This window comes from Hirundo rustica, chromosome 20 (assembly GCF_015227805.2).
Source record: "Hirundo rustica isolate bHirRus1 chromosome 20, bHirRus1.pri.v3, whole genome shotgun sequence".
NCBI lineage: Eukaryota > Metazoa > Chordata > Aves > Passeriformes > Hirundinidae > Hirundo > Hirundo rustica.
The window spans coordinates 8,738,444-8,757,072 of NC_053469.1; the positions used below are offsets into that span (position 1 = coordinate 8,738,444).

The 18,629-nt window shown below is 54.5% G+C and overlaps 1 protein-coding gene across 1 annotated transcript in view; it reads right to left on the reverse strand.

Moving 5' to 3' along the window:
- The window catches only part of LOC120761856 (collagen alpha-1(I) chain-like), a 51,539-nt gene extending 34,722 nt beyond the window's left edge, over positions 1–16,817 (reverse strand). Inside the window, exons 1-8 of the mRNA XM_040083585.1 lie at positions 16,720–16,817; positions 15,579–15,726; positions 14,852–15,010; positions 14,210–14,405; positions 13,406–13,543; positions 11,858–11,899; positions 1,238–1,496; positions 835–1,166 (exon numbers count right to left, since the gene is read on the reverse strand). Of these exons, the coding sequence (XP_039939519.1) occupies positions 835–1,166; positions 1,238–1,496; positions 11,858–11,899; positions 13,406–13,543; positions 14,210–14,405; positions 14,852–15,010; positions 15,579–15,726; positions 16,720–16,774 (1,329 nt within the window). The 5' untranslated portion in view covers positions 16,775–16,817. The remainder of the gene's footprint in view (positions 1–834; positions 1,167–1,237; positions 1,497–11,857; positions 11,900–13,405; positions 13,544–14,209; positions 14,406–14,851; positions 15,011–15,578; positions 15,727–16,719) is intronic.
- Between the last annotated feature and the right edge of the window lie 1,812 nt (positions 16,818–18,629).

The window sequence follows — 18,629 nt, forward strand, 5'->3', positions numbered from 1 at the left end:
ATGTGAAATAAAACCCCACAGTGTTATTAAAGGGTTTGAGACCATCTCTAGAGCAAGGAGGACACGGGAATCATCTTCTCTCCAGTTTTCAGTGAAGTTTCTGCAGAAATATCTAAAACCTTTTCACAAGGTCAGTGCAGAGCCCCACTGTGCCTGCACAGGGACAGTTCCCCATCCTGGAGAAGTTTCCCCATCGTGAGGAAGGTTTCCCACCTTGGGGAAGATTTCCCACCCTGAGGAGGATTTCCCACCCTGGAGAAAGTTTCCCCTCCTGGAGAAGGTTTCTATTCCTGAGGAGGGTTTCCCATCCTGGAGAAGGTTTCCCACTCTGGGGAAGATTCCCCATCCTGGAGAAGGTTTCCCACGTGGAGTTTTCCCCTCCTGGAGAAGATTTCCCCTCCTGGAGAAGGTTTCCCACCCTGGTGAAAGTTTCCCATCCTGGAGAAGGTTTCTGTTCCTGAGGAGGGTTTCCCACCCTGGAGAAGGTTCCCACCCTGGACGTTTCCCATCCTGGAGAAGGTTTCCCATCCTGGAGAAGTTTCCCCATCCTGAGGAAGGTTTCCCATCCTGGAGAAGTTTCCCCATCCTGGAGAAGGTTTCCCATCCTGGAGAAGTTTCCCCATCCTGAGGAAGGTTTCCCACCTTGGGGAAGATTTCCCGCTCTGGTGAAAGTTTCCCACCCTGGAGAAGTTTCCCCATCCTGGAGAAGGTTTCCCACCCTGGAGGTTTCCCATCCTGGAGAAGGTTCCCCATCATGCAGAAGCTTTCCCCGTGCTGTTTCCCCACCTCAGCAGCCTTTTCCCCACCCACCCCTCCATCCTCTCCTCCACTCACCGGCAGCCCCGGCGGTCCCGGCAGCCCGGGCGGTCCCGGTTTCACACATCCCTGCTGTGCCACCCACAATCCGGGATGTCCTGCTCCAGGGGGAGGCTGCGGGACACCCAGCACTGCCCCTGCCCTCGGGGGACCTTTGGGGACGTTTCCTTTGGGAGCAGCCCCCCGGGGGGGCGATGGGGACACCCTGGTGATGGGCTCCAGGCGGGCTTTGCCGGGCGGGAGCCGCCGCGTGCCCGCGTCCCACGACAGCTTCTCCGTGGTGACGTTCTCCTCGCGGGGGTCAGAGCCACGCTCCTTCTTGGCTGCTCGAGGGGGTTTCACAGACGCTCCTGGGTGGATGAAGCACCGTCAGATTCCCAGAAATTGCGACGGAGAAAAAGAAGGAAAATCATGGACTCACCCGAGCTTCTCCTGAGCGCTGGCCTGCCGGGGCTGGTGACTTTATTGTAGGTGAAGTTCAGCAGCTCAAAGCCTTCATCCTCAATGGAAAGGCTTCCCTCCTCCTCCTCCTCCTCCCCCTCCTCCTCAGCTGATGGCATCTCGTGAGCAGAGAGGGAAGCCAGGGCACTCCCATCAGGCTGGAGGTTGAGGGTCCCCTGGGCGTCCTCCCATGGCCAAGGTGGCCCCAGGGCCAAATCTGAGCTGCTGAGGCTGGAGTCCTGAAAAAGGAGAAGGGAAAAAATGAAGTTTGAAGGGTTCACTTATTTTTCTCCCTTTCCCCCTCAATGGACTGCCCAGGGAGGTTTGGAGTCACCTGGCCTGGGAGTGTCCAAGGAGGGCCTGGACGTGGCACTCGGTGCCCTGGTCTGGGTGACAACGTGGGGGTTGGTCACAGGGTGGACTCCATGACCTTGGAGGACATTTCTAATCTTAATGATTCTATTAATTCCTCATTTCCCACATGCAGGAATGCTGCTGGGGGAAGGAGGCAGGACACAGCTCGGGAGTGCCTGGCAGGAGCCCTCAAGTTCATCTGGAATGAGCAGGACACTGCATCCACCTACAAACCAAACCCCACCTTCCACAGGGGACACGGGCTGCTCTGGGCACCCTGTGCCAGGCCCTGCCCACCCTGCCAGGGAATGATTCCTGCCCAATCTCCCATCCATCCCTGCCCTCTGGCAGTGGGAGCCATTCCCTGTGTCCTGTCCCTCCATCCCTTGTCCCCAGTCCCTCTCCAGCTCTCCTGGAGCCCCTTCAGGCCCTGCCAGGGGCTCTGAGTCCTCCCCAGAGGCCACAGCCTAGTGACAGAAATCCAGTCTGGAGAGCAATCACTAAAAGAGTTCCAGCAGATGTGTAAAGTGACACCAGGGATCGAGCTGTCCCTTCAGCCTCTGGATTCTGCTGTTCCTGCACGTTCCTTGGAATGCTCCTGGTGTTCTCCTGGGGGAATGGTGCCAGCAGGTCAGAGGGGAGCTCGGGGCCCCCACCACACAACTTCCCACGGGAGCAGCTGCAAACCTCCGAGGGCTGGGAAGGGGAGACGGGCACGAGGCCAGGAGGAGCCTCCTGGATGCTCCCAGCAATTTAATTTAAGGCAGTGACTTGCAAAGTCACTCTGACCTCAGCTGTCACCTTGAACGGTCCCTGCAGGTCTCAAGGGCTCCTTCTGCCCTACAGCCTCCAGCAGAGCCCAGGCACTGCCCTTGGATGGGGGAGACTGCAACGCTGGGAGAAATATCCACACAACACACAAACACTGCCCCTGGAAAAGGAACTGAACTTCAGAGAGCCCCGCATTTCAAAATCCCACCACCTTTCCAGCCAGCACCAGTGAAAGAACGGGTCCTGGAGCATTTCCAGCAGCCCCACACGACCACCAGCCCTGCCTGGAGCCTGCTCCGAGCTCCCACCAGGCTCCATGGGGCATGGACAGCATGTGGCACCCAGAGCTGGTGGCACCAGCCCTGCCTGGAGCCTGCTCCGAGCTGTCCCTGGGCTCCATGGGGCATGGACAGCATGTGGCACCCAGAGCTGGTGGCACCAGCCCTGCCTGGAGCCTGCTCCGAGCTCCCACCAGGCTCCATGGGGACACGGACAGCATGTGGCACCCAGAGCTGGTGGCACCAGCCCTGCCTGGAGCCTGCTCCGAGCTGCTCCTTGGCTCCATGGGGACACAGACAGTGTATGTCACCCGGAGCTGGTGGCACCAGCCCTGCCGGGAGCCTGCTCCGAGCTGCTCCTTGGCTCCATGGGGACATGGACAGTACGTGGCACCCAGAGGTGGTGGCACCAGCCCTGCCTGGAGCCTGCTCCAAGCTGTCCCTGGGATCCATGGGGACACGGACAGTGCATGTCACCCGGAGCTGGTGGCACCAGCCCTGCCGGGAGCCTGCTCTGAGCTGCTCCTTGGCTCCATGGACAGCATGTGGCACCCAGAGGTGGTGGCACCAGCCCTGCCCGGTGGCTGCTGGTGGAGGAGCTGCTGAGGAACCAGCTGAGAGAAGTCACTAGAGGGAGATGCAGCCCCACGCTTGCCTTGCGGAGCCGGGAAGGAGACCTGGAGCGTCCTTCCCATCCTTCAGCCACATTCCATGGGCAGAGCCCATCGCCTGGCTGCGTTCTGCTCTGCTCCACTGGCTCGGGAGCAGCAAGCAGGAAAATCAACAATTTCCCTGCCAGAAGGGAATCCTGCAGGTGAGAACCCAACGGGCCAAGCCCCATTTGGGGTGACCACGGGAGGCAGAGGAGCTCCAATGGCAGCAGGAGCTGCTGAAGCTCTGCTGCCATCACTTCAGAGATTCCCAAGCTCTTCCCATCCCAAGTGGAGGAGAAATATGAAATTTTAATTTTTGAATTTTCAAATTTTAGGTTTGAAGAGATTCTTTCATAAACACCTGAAGTGGTTTGCTCTCAGTTATGAACATTTATTTTGGGGGTGTCTTGTCTTCTGTTGTTACATATAATTTTTTGTGCTTTGTTATTATGATAACAATTTAAATTGACTTTGATTTCAAGGAGTCAGCAGCACCCAGCACAGGGAGAAATTGCTGGACGAGGGGTTGAAGCCTTTTTATGGTTGGACTCGATGATCCTAGGGATCCTTTCCAGCTTAAATGATTTTATTGTACTAAAAGCAGCCGCAGTTCACACATCACCCAGGCAGGGATGGGCTGGGGTTACCTAATTAAGGGACGAGTTATCCTGAAATAAATCAGCCTTCCCAAATCCATCAGAATCTATGGATTCAGTTGTAGAGGGGAAAACCCTTCAGAGGCTCCTTCAGGTAATGTAACAGCCAAATTTCAGACCCAATTAGGAGCCACCCTGGCACTGCTGTAACGAACTTGTCTGCGGTTCTGTTTCTGTTTAAGCAGGATGGCTGCGAGCTGGGGGCGGGCAGGAAAGAGCTGTAACAGAGAGACTCTAAAACAACACCTTTTTTAGAATCCTTTTCAAACTAATATGATTTTCTTTAAAAATAGTTTATTTTACAAAGTCCTTTCAGGCAAGAAATGAAATCGAGAGCTGCAGAAAAAACCATCCTGGCTAAATCTCAACTCCATCATTTATCCAGCCGGAAATGGGCTCAGCTGGTAACTGTGAGCAACCACACCTCCTGCAAGGTCACCTTCCTGAGGGGAGCCAAAGGGGAACTGGAGGGATCTGGAATTCCTCCTCAGCCCAGGGTAGCACTGGGCTCTATCCAAAATCCCCTGAACAACCCAAAACGCTTGAGCTTTGTGGTGCTGCAGCTCTTCCAGCTCCTGTGGCGTGTCCAGGAGATATTTCTGGATAGCCTGAACCCCAAGAGGGACACGCAGCCCCAGAGGAGCCAGGCAGGCACCCAGCAAAACCCGGGACTGAGGGAGAGCCATTGGTTCACGATGGCCCTGCTCCCACCTGGATTAGGAGCTGCCTCCTCATCCAGACCTTTGCTAATGATGGAATTATTACAGGCACAGAAACAGAAACACCCAACAGAGCCAGCAAAGAGAGGATCTGGGCACTGGATCAGACTCATGCTCGGGCTCAGGGAGCTGGGGAAGGGGCAGAGCGGGCAGGGGCAGCTCCAGACTTCCCCTGTGCAGGGGTTCACCAGTCCCACCAAGGACAAGGACAGCCAAGTTCATGGAAAGCCAAGTTCAAGGCATGACAAACCACATCAGGAGGAAAACCTGGCTGAATGGTGTCACACTCCTGTTCTGGCTGGTGTCACACCCCTGTTCTGGCTGGTGTCACACTCCCGCTCTGGCTGGTGTCACACCCCTGTTCTGGCTGGTGTCACAACCCTGTTCTGGCTGGTGTCACACTCCAGCTCTGGCTGGTGTCACCTCCCAGCTCTGGCTGGTGTCACACTCCTGTTCTGGCTGGTGTCACACTCCAGCTCTGGCTGGTGTCACACTCCAGCTCTGGCTGGTGTCACCTCCCAGCTCTGGCTGGTGTCACACTCCTGTTCTGGCTGGTGTCACAACCCTGTTCTGGCTGGTGTCACACTCCAGCTCTGGCTGGTGTCACCTCCCAGCTCTGGCTGGTGTCACACTCCAGCTCTGGCTGGTGTCACCTCCCAGTTCTGGCTGGTGTCACCTCCCAGTTCTGGCTGGTGTCACACTCCAGCTCACACCCAGAGCCAGCCCCTCACGCCCATCTCAGTGCCCACTGCCCTCAAGGCCCTGCAGCTTTTCCAGGACATTTTCCCCTCTGCATCCCTGGCTGCTGCCATGGAGACTGGTGTCTGCCAGTGGGAATGCCTGGAGCAAGAAAACCCCTTAAAATCTGTGAGCTGTTACCTGGATTTTTATTTCTTTATTATTATTTTGCTGTTAAAATGCTAAAAGAGAGAGGCCGCTTGATGATCAGCTGTCCCAAGCAAAGACGCTGCAAGGGCCGTAATTAATAAATTAAGATAAATTAGTGGCAGCATTGCTCCACACAGAGAAGCAGAGGGGAGGATTCCAAACCCCCAATTTCCTCCCCTCAGTGCCCCCCAGAGATGGTGGCTGGTCAAAATCACCCGAAAAGAAAATTGGGTCCCTGATGCAACCAAACCCAGCAGGGCACGACCATCCCAGCCTCGTGGAGCTGGAAAGAAGCTTTGCCCAAAATTTGGAGCATGGGGGCGGGAACCTCGGCCAGGGGCACCCCAAGCACCCCATTCCTCATTTCCACACCTCCTGAGAGGGGGACAAGGGACAGCAGAGTCCCCACAGGACAGCAGCTCCCTCAAGGGGAGCCCAGGGAATATTTGTTCTCTTAGGAGCAGTTCCTGGAAGGGATAAAACCCACAGCCATTTCTTGAGGAGCTGAAATGAAGAGTTGAAATAAAGGATTTTTCTTTCAGAAATTAAACCGTGAAGCAGCTCAGTTTTGATGTCACGTTTTTGGTGCTTTGGGGGGTTTCTGACTGAAAGCAGGTCTTGAAATACACCTTGAACGGTGACAGAAAAGAAATCAATGTAAATACAAAAAAATACTTCAGCTTCCCAACTTGATCTGTATTTCTCCCTCCAACCAATTTTGCTAGTTTCAATCCAGAGTGGTAATTTCCTCTAAAACACATTTTGCAATCCCCAGGATTGGGAAGTTTCAGGTACAGCCCCTTGGTGCCTCATTTTGTACAGCTTGAGGAGGACAATGAATGGAAGACAGCAGCACCTCTCTGCTCCACCCCAGGGGCGTCAGCAGCCAAAAAGGTAAAAAGCAGTTCCTCAGAGGACAGTTACCTGTGGATAACAGCTGGCAGATGGTGTCAGGGGATGGTTTGGGTTGGAAAAGACGTTAAATCCATCTCACTGCACCGCTGCCAAGAGCAGGGACACCTTCCATGGAGCAGGCTGCTCAGACTTCCATGCAACTCGACCAGCAGGGGAGGAAGAGTGTGGTGAGAATTCCCAAATGTCACCAACCGCGAGCTGTGAGGCGCTGCAGGGGCGGGAGCTGGAGTGTTCAGGCTCTCAAGAGGTGATGCTGGTGCAGAACAGCCCCACAGGATGTGCCAGCCTGGGAATCCCAGTGGGAAGCCACATCCAGGCCTGGCAGCTGGCACTGGGAGCCCAGGATTCCCACCGAGTGAAGAAAAGGGGTTTTAATTCAACTTCAACACTTGACATGGGAAAGGTCCACACTGGAAACTCCCATCTGGCAAGGCTCAGGGGAAAAGGGTCTCCAAGGAAAAATTACTGAGGCACGAGGCTGGATTATATTGGTTTGTGTAAACACGACTAAAAGCCAAAATCAATAGAATCCATCCCTGCTCCTCCAAACTGGCCAAATTTAGAGGAGAACCAGCTGAGAGGGACAAATTGGGAACAGCTCCCGTGTTGTCCAAAAGCGTGAGAGTCGAGTGAGGCATGTGGGTTTGAACTCCCAGAAATTCCAGCTGGGAAGTGGGGAAGGAGCCCAGATTGAAAGCAGCCATCAAGGATGATAAAACAGGGGGGGGAAAAGAAGGGATTGGCACGAGACAAGCAAGGCAGGGTCTGTGATTTGCAGAAAACTGGGTTAAAGAAGGACAATAAAGGCAGGAGAAGTCCCTGCCCCAGCCACATCTCGGAGCCCCATTGTCACCTGCCACCGACAGAACCACAGCAGCGACGTGGGAACAGCTGGAGAACCCCAGTTCTGTCCACATTTGGAAAATCCAGCTGGCATAACCAAACGACAGTGAAATACTTCCCATTCCAGAGGGGACAAGGAGCAGAGGTTTCTCAAGCCCAGCCCCAGGATTCAACCCCAAAAGCATTAAAAGCTCAGGCTCTCTCCAAGATGAGCACTGAATTCTCACTTTGGCTCAGAGAGCTGGGGAAGTTCCAGGGGACTGACTGGGAAAAGGCTTTGTGTTGTGCCAATATGGAATTAAAAAAAAAAAAAAAAAAAAGGCAAAAGTAAGGCAAAAAAAGGCAAAAACAACAAAAAAAGGCAAACAGGAAGCTTTGAGTAATTACGGGCATCTTCCCTCAAGCTGAGCCCAAGCAAAATAACAGAACGACTGATATGGGGCTCATTAATAAAGAAACCACAGATATGTAATTAATGCCATGGTTTTGGAAAGAGTTTCTAACTTGGTGTCTTGCCTGAGGAGCCTCAGAGTGTTTTATTGACAAAGATAACAGCGCTGCTGGGCTTCTGCAGGGCTTTTCAGCTGGTACCACGCTCCAAAATCTCCTAAATGGAAAAGGGGTTAAAGCCCAGCTTGGAGCATCCCTGTTTTCAGCAGCCCAGACAACCAGCCCTAGTTTTCAGCTGGGTCAGGCTGGGTAAAACAGAGCTCAAAGCTCAGGGTCTTCTCCCAGGAAACGGATTTTTTGTTAATAGAAGCCTCTTCCATCCAACAGCCAAAGGTGCATCGTGATTCACTCAGGCTCAAGATCAGAGACAGACCATTTTAAACTATTTTCTTCCAGCACTTTCTAGCATCAAGCCCCTAAAAGAGGCTGCATCACAGGGAAAAAAAAAAACAATCTAAAATCAAGTTTGGACTGATTTAAAGAAGGAATAAGTGCCAGGAAATGCCTTGGGCTGTGCCCAGCAGCAGATCAGGTCACTGTTGTACCTGTGGAGCTGCAGCACCCACAGCAGGAGTCCGCAGGGGATAAATCCCTGCTGGAGCTCAGCTCTGCCCTCATTCCTGGGGGCCTCAGCCCATCCTTCTCCAGCTGCTCCAGGCCAGAAAGGCTGGAGCCTCTTACTCCATGGAAACAGGAACAGCTCAGCACAGTGACCCCCAACCCCACAGGGCTGAAATGTTCGCTCATGAGCTTCCCAATCACACCTGGGTGCTGGATCTGGGAGGGAAATACACTGTAAGGCTGAAAAACAAATAAATTAATTGTTTCTAGTGCCAGCTCCTAAAGGGGCTGCGAGAAGTTTGGAGTGGGGGGGACTTTTTACAAGGGCATGGAGAGACAGGACACTGAAGAACAGTTTAAATGGGATATTGGGAATAAATTCTTCCCTGTGAAGGTGGGGAGGGGCTGGGATGGAATTCCCAGAGAAGCTGCGGCTGCCCCTGGATCCCTGGGAGGTTCCCAGGCCACGGTGGGTGGGCCTTGGAGCACCCTGGGACAGTGGAAGGTTTCCCATGGGAACAGGTTGGTTTTTATTTGGAGATCCCTGTGCCCCCTCAGCAATGCCCCATTTCCCAGGGGGACGTTTGGGGCTCCCTGATGTCCTACCCAGGCTCAGACTGAAGCCACCCCAATTCCTGAACATCCCTGCGAGCCCCCCATCCAGGGGCCACGCCCAGCCTGGGAGCCTCAGGAGGATTCCACGTGCTCCCACAGCCCTGGTGGCTCCCCTTTCCCAAGGAGAAGCAGGACAAGCCCCACTCCTCAGTCCCTCAGCAGGCAAGGCTCTGCTGGCCTTCCCCAGGGATGTGCATCCCCAGGACAGGGACACGAAACTGCAGCAGGACACGAGGCACCGGCGGGAGGAACGACAGCCTGGAATCTCCTGGAGAAGCTGATGATGGACCAAGGCCTTGCTGCCACACTCCTGGCACGTGACAAGCCCTAAAAGTCATCAAGGGCACAAAAGCTGCGCCCAGGCAGGAGGCCAGGTGGTAAAAGGTTGGGGAGCAGGGGCAATTCCCACCAGAGGTTCTGGCTGGGGGGAACCTTTAATCTTTGGGGACTAAAAACCTCTGGGGCTCAGCCCAGCCAATTCCCGTCATTGCATTCATCCCACAGTGGGTTTGCAGGACAATAAATTATCCACAGATGTTATCCTGCTGGAGAAACTGGATTCAGAGCTCTTCAGGGGGCTGAGATACCGGAGCTATCAGGAACTCGAGGGAAGGCCTGAGAGCAGGGAGATGGAGCTGGGCTCCAGCTGTCTGTCACATTCCTCACAGGGATATTTGGGATTATCCCGGGTTATCCAAGGAAGCAGCAGCCCCAGAGCTCTGGGGAAGCCGTGGGGTGGAGGAGGGACAGTTCCCCCGTGAGGGCTTGTCTCTCATAGTCAGGATGGGCCAAGGCTTCTGTGGCGGGTGTTCTAAAGCCCAGCACCAGGAGTGTATGTGCAAGTCCTGATTTCCACAGGAAATCTCCAGACTGCTCTGACTGGGCAGGAAGGTCGGAATTTTAGGACTGAGTGAGCCTGGAGGAGTGATTCCCACACCAGCTGTGCTCATTGACAAACCTAAGCACGAGAGAACAGAGGTGCCACTACCCAACCGAGCATTTCCACAGAGCTTTCACAGCATTTTCAAATCAAGCAGGAATTTCCCAACTAGTCTGAACTGCCCAGAAAATTAAACCTGTGAAGTTTTGTCTCTTTGGAAGCCTGTGGGATTTAAGCTTGGTGAATGGCTTTAGGATCCTGGGTTAAGCTGCCTTGGAAAAGCCATTCAGTGCAGGAACCCTGCTCACATTTAGGGCAAGCAGTCTAAGAGAAAACAAAATGCAGGAAAAGTGGCTCAACACCATCCACGTCCCAAGATTGCTCAGAAATGGGAATTTATTCCTCAAAAAAAAATTAAAAAAAAAAAAAAAAAATTGCCAAAAGGAGTGGGCTGCAATTCAGGTATCACCGCCAGTAACAAACTCATCTATTGCCTTCCCCTCATTACATCTCTCTCGGCCATCACCCTGAGCCTCCATAATTATTTAGCTCTAATTAACAATTAAGGAATCCACCAATGTACTAATTTCCTTCTAAATGAACAAAGGAACTAGAGAGTAGAGCTGTGGCCTGTCCCTGCAGCAGGGCTGGGCTGCTCCTCATTACTCCCAAACCGCAGCGCCTTTTTTATTCCTAATAAATCTTACCGCCAAAGATTCCAAGGCGTCTCTGCTCCTTGTTAAGTGCTTGAAAAATAAACTTGTCCCAAATCCAGAATATTGTCCGTTTCCCCCTGCAGACCTATGAATTTCACCACTCTCCTTGTTATGGCAACGTCCTGCCAGGGTCTGGAAGAACCGGCGGGTGGGAATCACATCCCAAACAGGATCCAGCAGGATGACAGAGCCCACCCTCCACAAGTGCCCGGGAAAGGTGATTTTGCTACCTCAGTTCATTACAAACCCAGCCAGCAAACCTGGGGCACGTTTCCCCTGAGCTGCTGAGCCCGGAGCAGAGGGATGGACCCGGCTGCCAAAGTTCCAGTTTGGAATTATCCAGGTGCAGCCGGGCAGTGGAAGCCAGGTGAGGGAAGAGGGACTGTCCCCAAAGAGTTAACAGGAGCCAGGAGGGTGAGGGGGATGAAGAGCTCCAACTGCTCAATCACACACACACAAATAAATCTCAATTTGCATTTGCTGGCAGGTTTTCCCCTCAGGATGTGTTTGCTTGGACTTGAAGAACAGAGCTTGGCTAAAAAACCCCAAATAAATCAGGAACTCAAAGCCAGCCTCACTCGGAGCACTCCCTCATGTCCCCAGCACATGCACAAGGGCTGGGGACACGCTCAGAGCTCCAGCTGGGGACAGCAGCTCCAACAAGAGCCCAGCACCTGGGGCACCAGTGGGACTGGGGAGCAGCCACCCCTGCCCCAGCACCAGATCCCAGGAAACCACGGCAAGGAGAGCCCCAGAACCACAACCAGCCCCTCCCACAGAGAGCCCCAGCCCTTCCCACAGCCTCAGTGACAGCAGGGAGATCCTGGGGGATGCCCCCCCAGGCAGGCATCACATCCCACTGCGGGCAGGAGCAGCGGTCATCCTGCCTTATCCCAAATCCTGCTTTATCCCACCCTGCTGACCTCACCTCCTTCCCTCCAGGCTAATCCAGCCTGGCTCAGCTCCCAAGCAGATCCAGAAATCCTCTGGGCAGGCAGTGGCCAGATGCACCTCATTCCCTGCCCCACCACCACCCTCAGGCTCCATGGAAGCACTCAGGGAAGTCACCTGAGCACGCACCATGACCTCCACCAGGTCTGGGACACAGCCAGGTACGTTCAAACCATTAAAGAGAGAGGTTGCAGTAAAGAAGATAATAACAGCCAAGGAAACTGTAATTAGTGGCCTTGTCTGGGTATTCTGGCTTTGCCTTATTGCTTATCAGAGCAACTCCTGTCCCCAGGAGACAGTCTGGGGGCGACAGCACAGGGACAGGAGGAAGGACAGTGCTGGAGCCATACCTGAGCAGATGAATCCTGGATTTCACTGGTTTCCTTTGGCACCTGGAGAGTGGGAGAGAGAAAAGAGAGAAAAAAATGACTGCCCAAGGACAGCCCTGACTGCAGCATGTGCTTCCTGCTGGCTGCAGGACTGAGGAACTGCCTCTGCCGGCACAGGATCGCCCAGGGAATGCACAGGGGGAGCCAATCCTTCACAGCAACAGGAGGGGATGGCTGCTGATCAAACCTCTCAAGGGTCTGGGTGGGTCTCTGCAGTTTCTGTTGATTTGGAAGCTCCTCAGTCCTGAGGAGGGCCAGCAAGGGATGGGAACTGGGGGGATGTGGGGCAGAATTATCCCTTGGATCCCACCTGCACAGAATTCACTGATGCTTACAGTAAAATTTTCGGCTTGATGGATGAGACCCCAGAGCCACCCATGGACAAGCTCCAGGCCTCCAGATCCTGGGACAATACAGGTTTTATTTTGGGATCACCAGGGGTTACACTGGACCCTCGGCCGCTCCTCTCTCCCTCAGAGCAGGAGGGAACCAGAGTGACCAGCACTGTGTTACACTCAGCCTGGCAAAGCCAGCTCCTCAGTCCCACATCAGCAGGGCTTTCCCAAAAACCCTCCTCTTCAAATAATCAGCACAAAACCAAGCAGCCCATGCTGGGAGTGCAGCAGCCACCGCAGGGCAGTCCCAGGTGTGCCCGGACACGCCGGCTCCAGCGCCCCAAAGGAGCCCCTGGGCAGGAGCCAGACGGGGCAGGAGCCCCATCCCACACCCAGTTCCCTCCCTCGGCACTGCCCTTTCCCAGCAGCTGTCCCAGCTCCTCCCCAGGGCACAGAAATGCGTTACACACAGGAGGATCCTGCCAAGCACTGACATCCAGCGCTTGCCTCTCTGCAGCTTTTCCCAGGCTCCTATGAAGCACTTCCTATGCGGGTACCTGGCCTAAGATGTGAGGAATTTCCCTGGGCCAGCTCCAGCTCCTGAGGAAAGCCTGGGTGCTTCATGTTTTGGGGGATTTATGATGTGATCTGGGCTTTTTGACACAGATACGTTTGCTGGAAGTTTTGTAATGAAAGCAAAGTCCCCCAGTTTTCCGTTTTCCAGCAGTGCTGGCAGAACACAGGGACAGCATCTGGAAGGATGACGTCCCAAAGGGTGCAACGCTGCTGGGAGGGGGCAAGAATTCCAGGGTGGTGTCCAGTTCCCAAGGACAGCTTTCACCTCCTCTCGCAGCACGGCTCCAGCTGCGGCATTACTCAAAGCTTTCTGTGCCTCACACAGGAGCACATCCAGTCACAGCCACCCCCAGGCTCTCCCTGGACCCCAAACTCCCTGTAACTCACTCTCCTTGGCACCAAACCCATCTGTGACCAGAAGGGATGGAAAGGAACCACCCCACCTCCTCATGTCCCACCCCAAAGTGGAGATCCCAGCAATTCCAGGAAAAGCCCTGGGTTGGGCCTTTCATTGGAATCGTGTGATGTTTTCCTTGGAATCTCCAAGGAAAAGCGTGGCCCAGCAGTCCCTGGATTTGCCAGCTGCCCCCAGGCACACCTCTGCCCAGGCTGTTGGGAGCTCCCAAGGGGCCCTGCTGAGGCTGGAGGAGCCTGGGCAGGTCGAGTTGTGGCTGTGGCAGTGCTCGGCGGCGGCTGCCGGGTCTCCCATCACGAAGGTCAGCTGTTGGAGAGCGCCCTGGAAGAGACACAGGAACCAGAGTTTATCCTCCTGCTTCTTCCAGAGGAGAGGGAAAGGTCTGGAATGGCCTGCAGGGGAGGTCAACTCCAGCTCCCCATAGCCAGGGATTTCTTTATGGGATGGTTTGGGCAATGACCATTCCCTCTCCAGCTTCAAGAGCTGCATGCAAAGATGCCATGGGCAGGGACACCTCCCACTGTCCCAGGCTGCTCCAAGCCCCAGTGTGCAACCTGGCCTTGGGCACTGCCAGGGATCCAGGGGCAGCCACAGCTGCTCTGGGCACCCTGTGCCAGGGCCTGCCCACCCTGCCAGGGAACAATTCCTGCCCAATCTCCCATCCAGCCCTGCCCTCTGGAAGTCTGAAGCCATTGGACACACTTCCCCAACCAGATCTTTCCATGCTGACTGCACAGAGACCTCTCTGCCTGGTCCAAGTCATGGCCAACACCAGAGGATGAGTGAGACCCAGAGGTGGCCTGACGGCTGCCCCCTGTGCTGCCCTGACCCAAACCCAAGCCCTCTGCACAATTCCAAGACTTTGCTAAATTTGTCCTTCCCAAGTATGAAAATAAATATTGTTTTGGGAGGAGGGGGCAATGGAAATGGATTCCATCAGAGGGAACCTCATTCAGGCAGGTAGAGCAGACCCTGCCCAGCTCTCACCTTAAAGGGGATCTCGAAGGACTCGATGAGGCCTCCAATGATGATCAGCCCCTCAGTGTTCACCCCCATCCCAAAATAGTTGGACCAGCTCACTCTGTCCACCAGCCGACAGTCCACGTGCAGCTCCAGCCGCTCCAGGGAGATGCTGAGAGCCACCCGGTGCCAGTGCCCATCGCCCAGGAAGGACACTGGGAACCTGAGGGACAGGCAAGAGGCACAACAGGAAACTTCATCCCACACCTTATCCAGGGCCAGGCATTACCCCTCAGCAGCTCCTGGCGTCCCTCACGTATCCATCCTTAGTGCAGGCACAAGGAACAATCCGAGAATTGTTACAACACCATCGCTTGTTTTCCACGGATTTGGGGATGTCTGCAACCACTTGAGGCATCTGAGAAATGCCTGGGTTCTGCATCTTGATTTATCCCCAGGGATCTGAACCTTTCCGTTCTTTGCTTTGTTTTCCAGAGCTGCATCGTTTTGGCAGAGTGGAGTGTGCACCAGGTCTGAGGGACATCGCCTTCCTTCAGCTGAGGTGAGCTCAGCACTGCCCGAAGCCCACCAGAGAGGGAAACCCCAACCCTTGGGAAGAGAAAAGGAAGCATGGAGAGGCAGGAAAACAGCGCCTGGGCTGGGACTTACTCGTAGTGTCTCCTCCTCGTGGTGACAAAGACCAGGGCGTGGGGGTTAATCCTGATCTGGAAGAGCACGTGGCTGCGGTGGCTGAGGATGGTCACCAGGCTGGTGTCCTCCTTCAGGGAGTACCTGAGCTTCAGCAGCACGCTCAGCTCGTCTGCAAACCTGGCGGAAAGAGGGGACACGTGGCACTGTGCAGCTGTGTCACCATCAAACGCCCTCTCAGGATACAAAAATCCACGGCACAAATGAACCGAGTGAGAAGGAAAAATAAAAGGGGAAAAAAGAGCCAACAATCGTCCCAGTTGAGAGGTTCAAAGAGAAGCAGCCAGGCCTAAATTAGCCCTGCCCACAGAACCTCAGCACGGGGTGATGGGGCCGTGCCAAGGTGTCCTTCCTGCACCCAGCTGAGAACGATCAAAGAGCCCAGAATGATTTGGGTTGGAGGAAACCTTCAAGCTCATCTCATCCCACCCCCTGCCATGGGCAAGAACACCTTCCACTGTCCCAGGCTGCTCCAAGCCCTGTCCAGCCTGGCCTTGGACACTTCCAGGGACAGGACAAACTGTTCCAAAATGTAGGAAATGAAGGAAGCCCTCAGAGCACAGAGTGGCTGAGTTACCTCCATGTCATCACGGAATGGGCTCTCCAAGGAACTCCTCAAACCAACAGCCACGCCTTAGGTGATTTCTGAGCCCCAGCACCCCACTGCCAGCCCCTGGAGGGAGGTTACCTGTCCCCAAAGGCCTCCCTGGTGGGGATGTTGAGGGTGGCGTACTGCCCGATCTCCAGGGTCCTGCACTTGCTGTGGTCGTAGCCAAAGGAAACATTGCTGAGGTCCGGGGTGTGGAGAGTGATTTTGTCCAGCAGGTTCACCTCATCTGCGTTGGGGGAGAAAAGAGAGATGCTCAGTAGGCTGAGAAACCTCCACTACTCCAGCCCACGCCAGGGCTCCGCTCTGTTTATTCTCCAACAAGAGAAAAACCAGACAAACTGGACAGCAGACACAACCTGCAGGACAAAGAGTGTAAATTTGGGAGAATTAAAATTCAGTGCACAAATTCAGCAGACTCGAACCACAAGGACCATTCAGACAACTTCACAAACAGCCAGGTGAGATTTTTGAACCACAATATGAGTTTTGAGACCACTGTCCCACGGGTAGGAAGGGCCATTCCTTCCCCAGCTGTGGTGGTACCTTTACAACCACAGAGCTGGGGTGCTCAGGGCTGTAAAGCAGAGCCTGGGACACAAATGTCCCAAACCACAAGTCCTGGAGCTGCTGGGTACAGGAATCCTGCTCATTCTTTCCCAAACTTTCTTGCTGATGCTGTAAATAAAGAATTGGACCAAGGAGTGGGAAGAAGTCGCTGTGTCCCTCAGTGTGTCCTGACCAGAGGATGGGGACATCCCTCTCTGCCCAAAGCCGGGCTCAGCCTTATCACAGGGTCAGGAATTCCCGTGGGAATTCCCAGGAAGGAAAGGATCTGCTCTCAGAATGTGAACTTTTGAGATGGTTTGAACGGGGCAGAGCCCCTGCCCTGGGCAGTTTGGCATCACCAGGAGAAGCTTTTCCCCCTCTTGGTGAACAGAGTTCCTCTTTCCAAGTTCATCTTTAACCAAAGAGTCTTTGAGCTACCCGAGTTAAAATGTGTTTAAAACCTCAAGGCTTGTTGTTCCTCTCCATTAGCAAAAAGACTTGCAGACCTCAGACATCTCAAGCCAGGTCCCTCCACAACGCTGCCACCAGCAAGGAGTGGGGACAAGGGACAGACTCAGATCAGCACGCTTGGTCCAGCCGAGCAGGGTAACCCCAGAACCCACAGCCCCTTTCCTGGGAGGGTCTGGACAATCCCGGGTCTGGACAATCCCACCTGATGATTTGTCAGTGGGAATTGTGCCAGCACCATCTGCACGAGCATCTGCCATGGCTTGGGAAGCATCCAGCCCCTCCACTCCCCGTAATTCCCGCTGTGGATGAGGTGTGAGATTGATTCGAGGGCAGACAAACAGCCCCGGGCACGCTGTGACCTGCCAGGAGATATCCACACCCCAGAGAGGGAAAATAACAAATCAATCGAGCAGAAAGCAGCTTTGATCTGCCTCAGACACTCGTGTGTCACTCCTGACACCATCTCCTTGGAAGATTTCGCATGGGAAAGAGCCTTGCCATGGGAAATCAGGGAAGGGATGGAAGAATGAAGGGATTTCCCAAGCTCCCCACATGGGCACAGCACCCACAGGTTTCCAGGCAACCTAAAGCTCTGCAAAATGAAGGTGCAGCAGCTTTTGGCATCAGGAACACAAAAAAACTGGGACCAAGCCAGAGGGTGCAGGGTTGAGCCCCTGGGAGCCCTGACCAGCCAAAAACCCCCAAAGGCAGAGCCAGCAGAGTTTATCAGCACAGGAATTAACCCAAGACCAAAGAGCTCACAGAGGGGAAAATATCAGGAATGTTTTCCCTCTCAGTCCCGGGCATTTGTGGGAGTGATTCCCTCACTGCTGACATCAATGGATGTGCCAGGACCTGCACCATTCCATCTCCAGCCCCCAGCAGGGTCCAGCTTTGCCAGAGATCCCAGGCAGTGAGAGCTCACTGGATCCTGCCAGGTTCAAGCCTTCCCCATCAGCTGCAGCTGGAATTAACACACAGGGAATATTCCCTGCACAGGGCACCACTCCCTGCTCAGGCTCTGATGGCAGGGAGCAAAGGGGGAATGGTTTTAAGCTAAAAGATCAATTCAGATTTGAGGTAAGAAGTTGTTTTATAGTGAGGCTGGTTAAACACTGGCACAGGGTGCCCAGAGAAGCTGTGGCTGCTCCTGGATCCCTGGAAATGTCCAAGTGGCTGCTTGGAGCAGCCTGGGCCAGTGGGAGGTGTCCCTGCCATGGCAGGGGTGGGATGGGATGGTTTTTAAGGTCCCTCCCAACCCAAACTGTAACAGGATTCCAAGACAGGCTCCTGCACTCTCTGCAGGTCATTGTCCCCCAGTTTTGGGGCAGGAGCTGCTGCACAATGAGATTGTTCAGGACTGGATTTAGGGCTCACCAGCCTCAACACCAAAGCTTTTCCTTGCTGCTTCTCCCCAGGATTAACCAAGGGCCACCTCTCCCTGCTGGCACAGCTGGAGTTGTGGTTACCTCAAGAACATCATGGATCTGCTGCACATTTTCAAGCAGGTTCATTTTCCCCCTTTGCCTTGAACCCTGGGAGCAGACGGGCTGCTTCCCAAGCACATGGATTACCTGGGAAGCGATTCCCAGCTGCAGGGGCTGTCACCAGCTCAGAGAGCAGGGTCACACCGTCCTGGGAGCACACTAATGCCAGGCAGGCATGATAATGAGAGCAGTTGCTGCAGCAGCCAGAGGCAGGAACAGGCCAGGCTGTACATCTGCAGCAGGAATTCTCTGCGTCCTTTACAAAAATCCCACTTTCTCTGGAGTTTTCAGCATTCCCAGGGCTAATTGCTTTATCCCTGCAGCCAGGCTTCCCTTCTCCTTCCAGAGGCCACCAGGGACCAGCTCTGCTCACAAACACTGTTCCTACATCCTGCAGCCCCAGCACCCTCCCACCTCCATCCTGAACCCCAAAACTGAGCTCCCAGCCCAGCTCTGCTCACCTTGGGCTCCCTTTGTCCTTCCCACTGCCCACAGAGCACATCCAGCCTCCCAACCCAACACCTTTGCTATTCAACCTCTGCCCAAGCACCTCCAGAACGGCTATTCCTGCACTGGAAAGGAGATTCCTGGAGCTCAGCTGCAGCTGCCAAGTCCAACTTGCTCC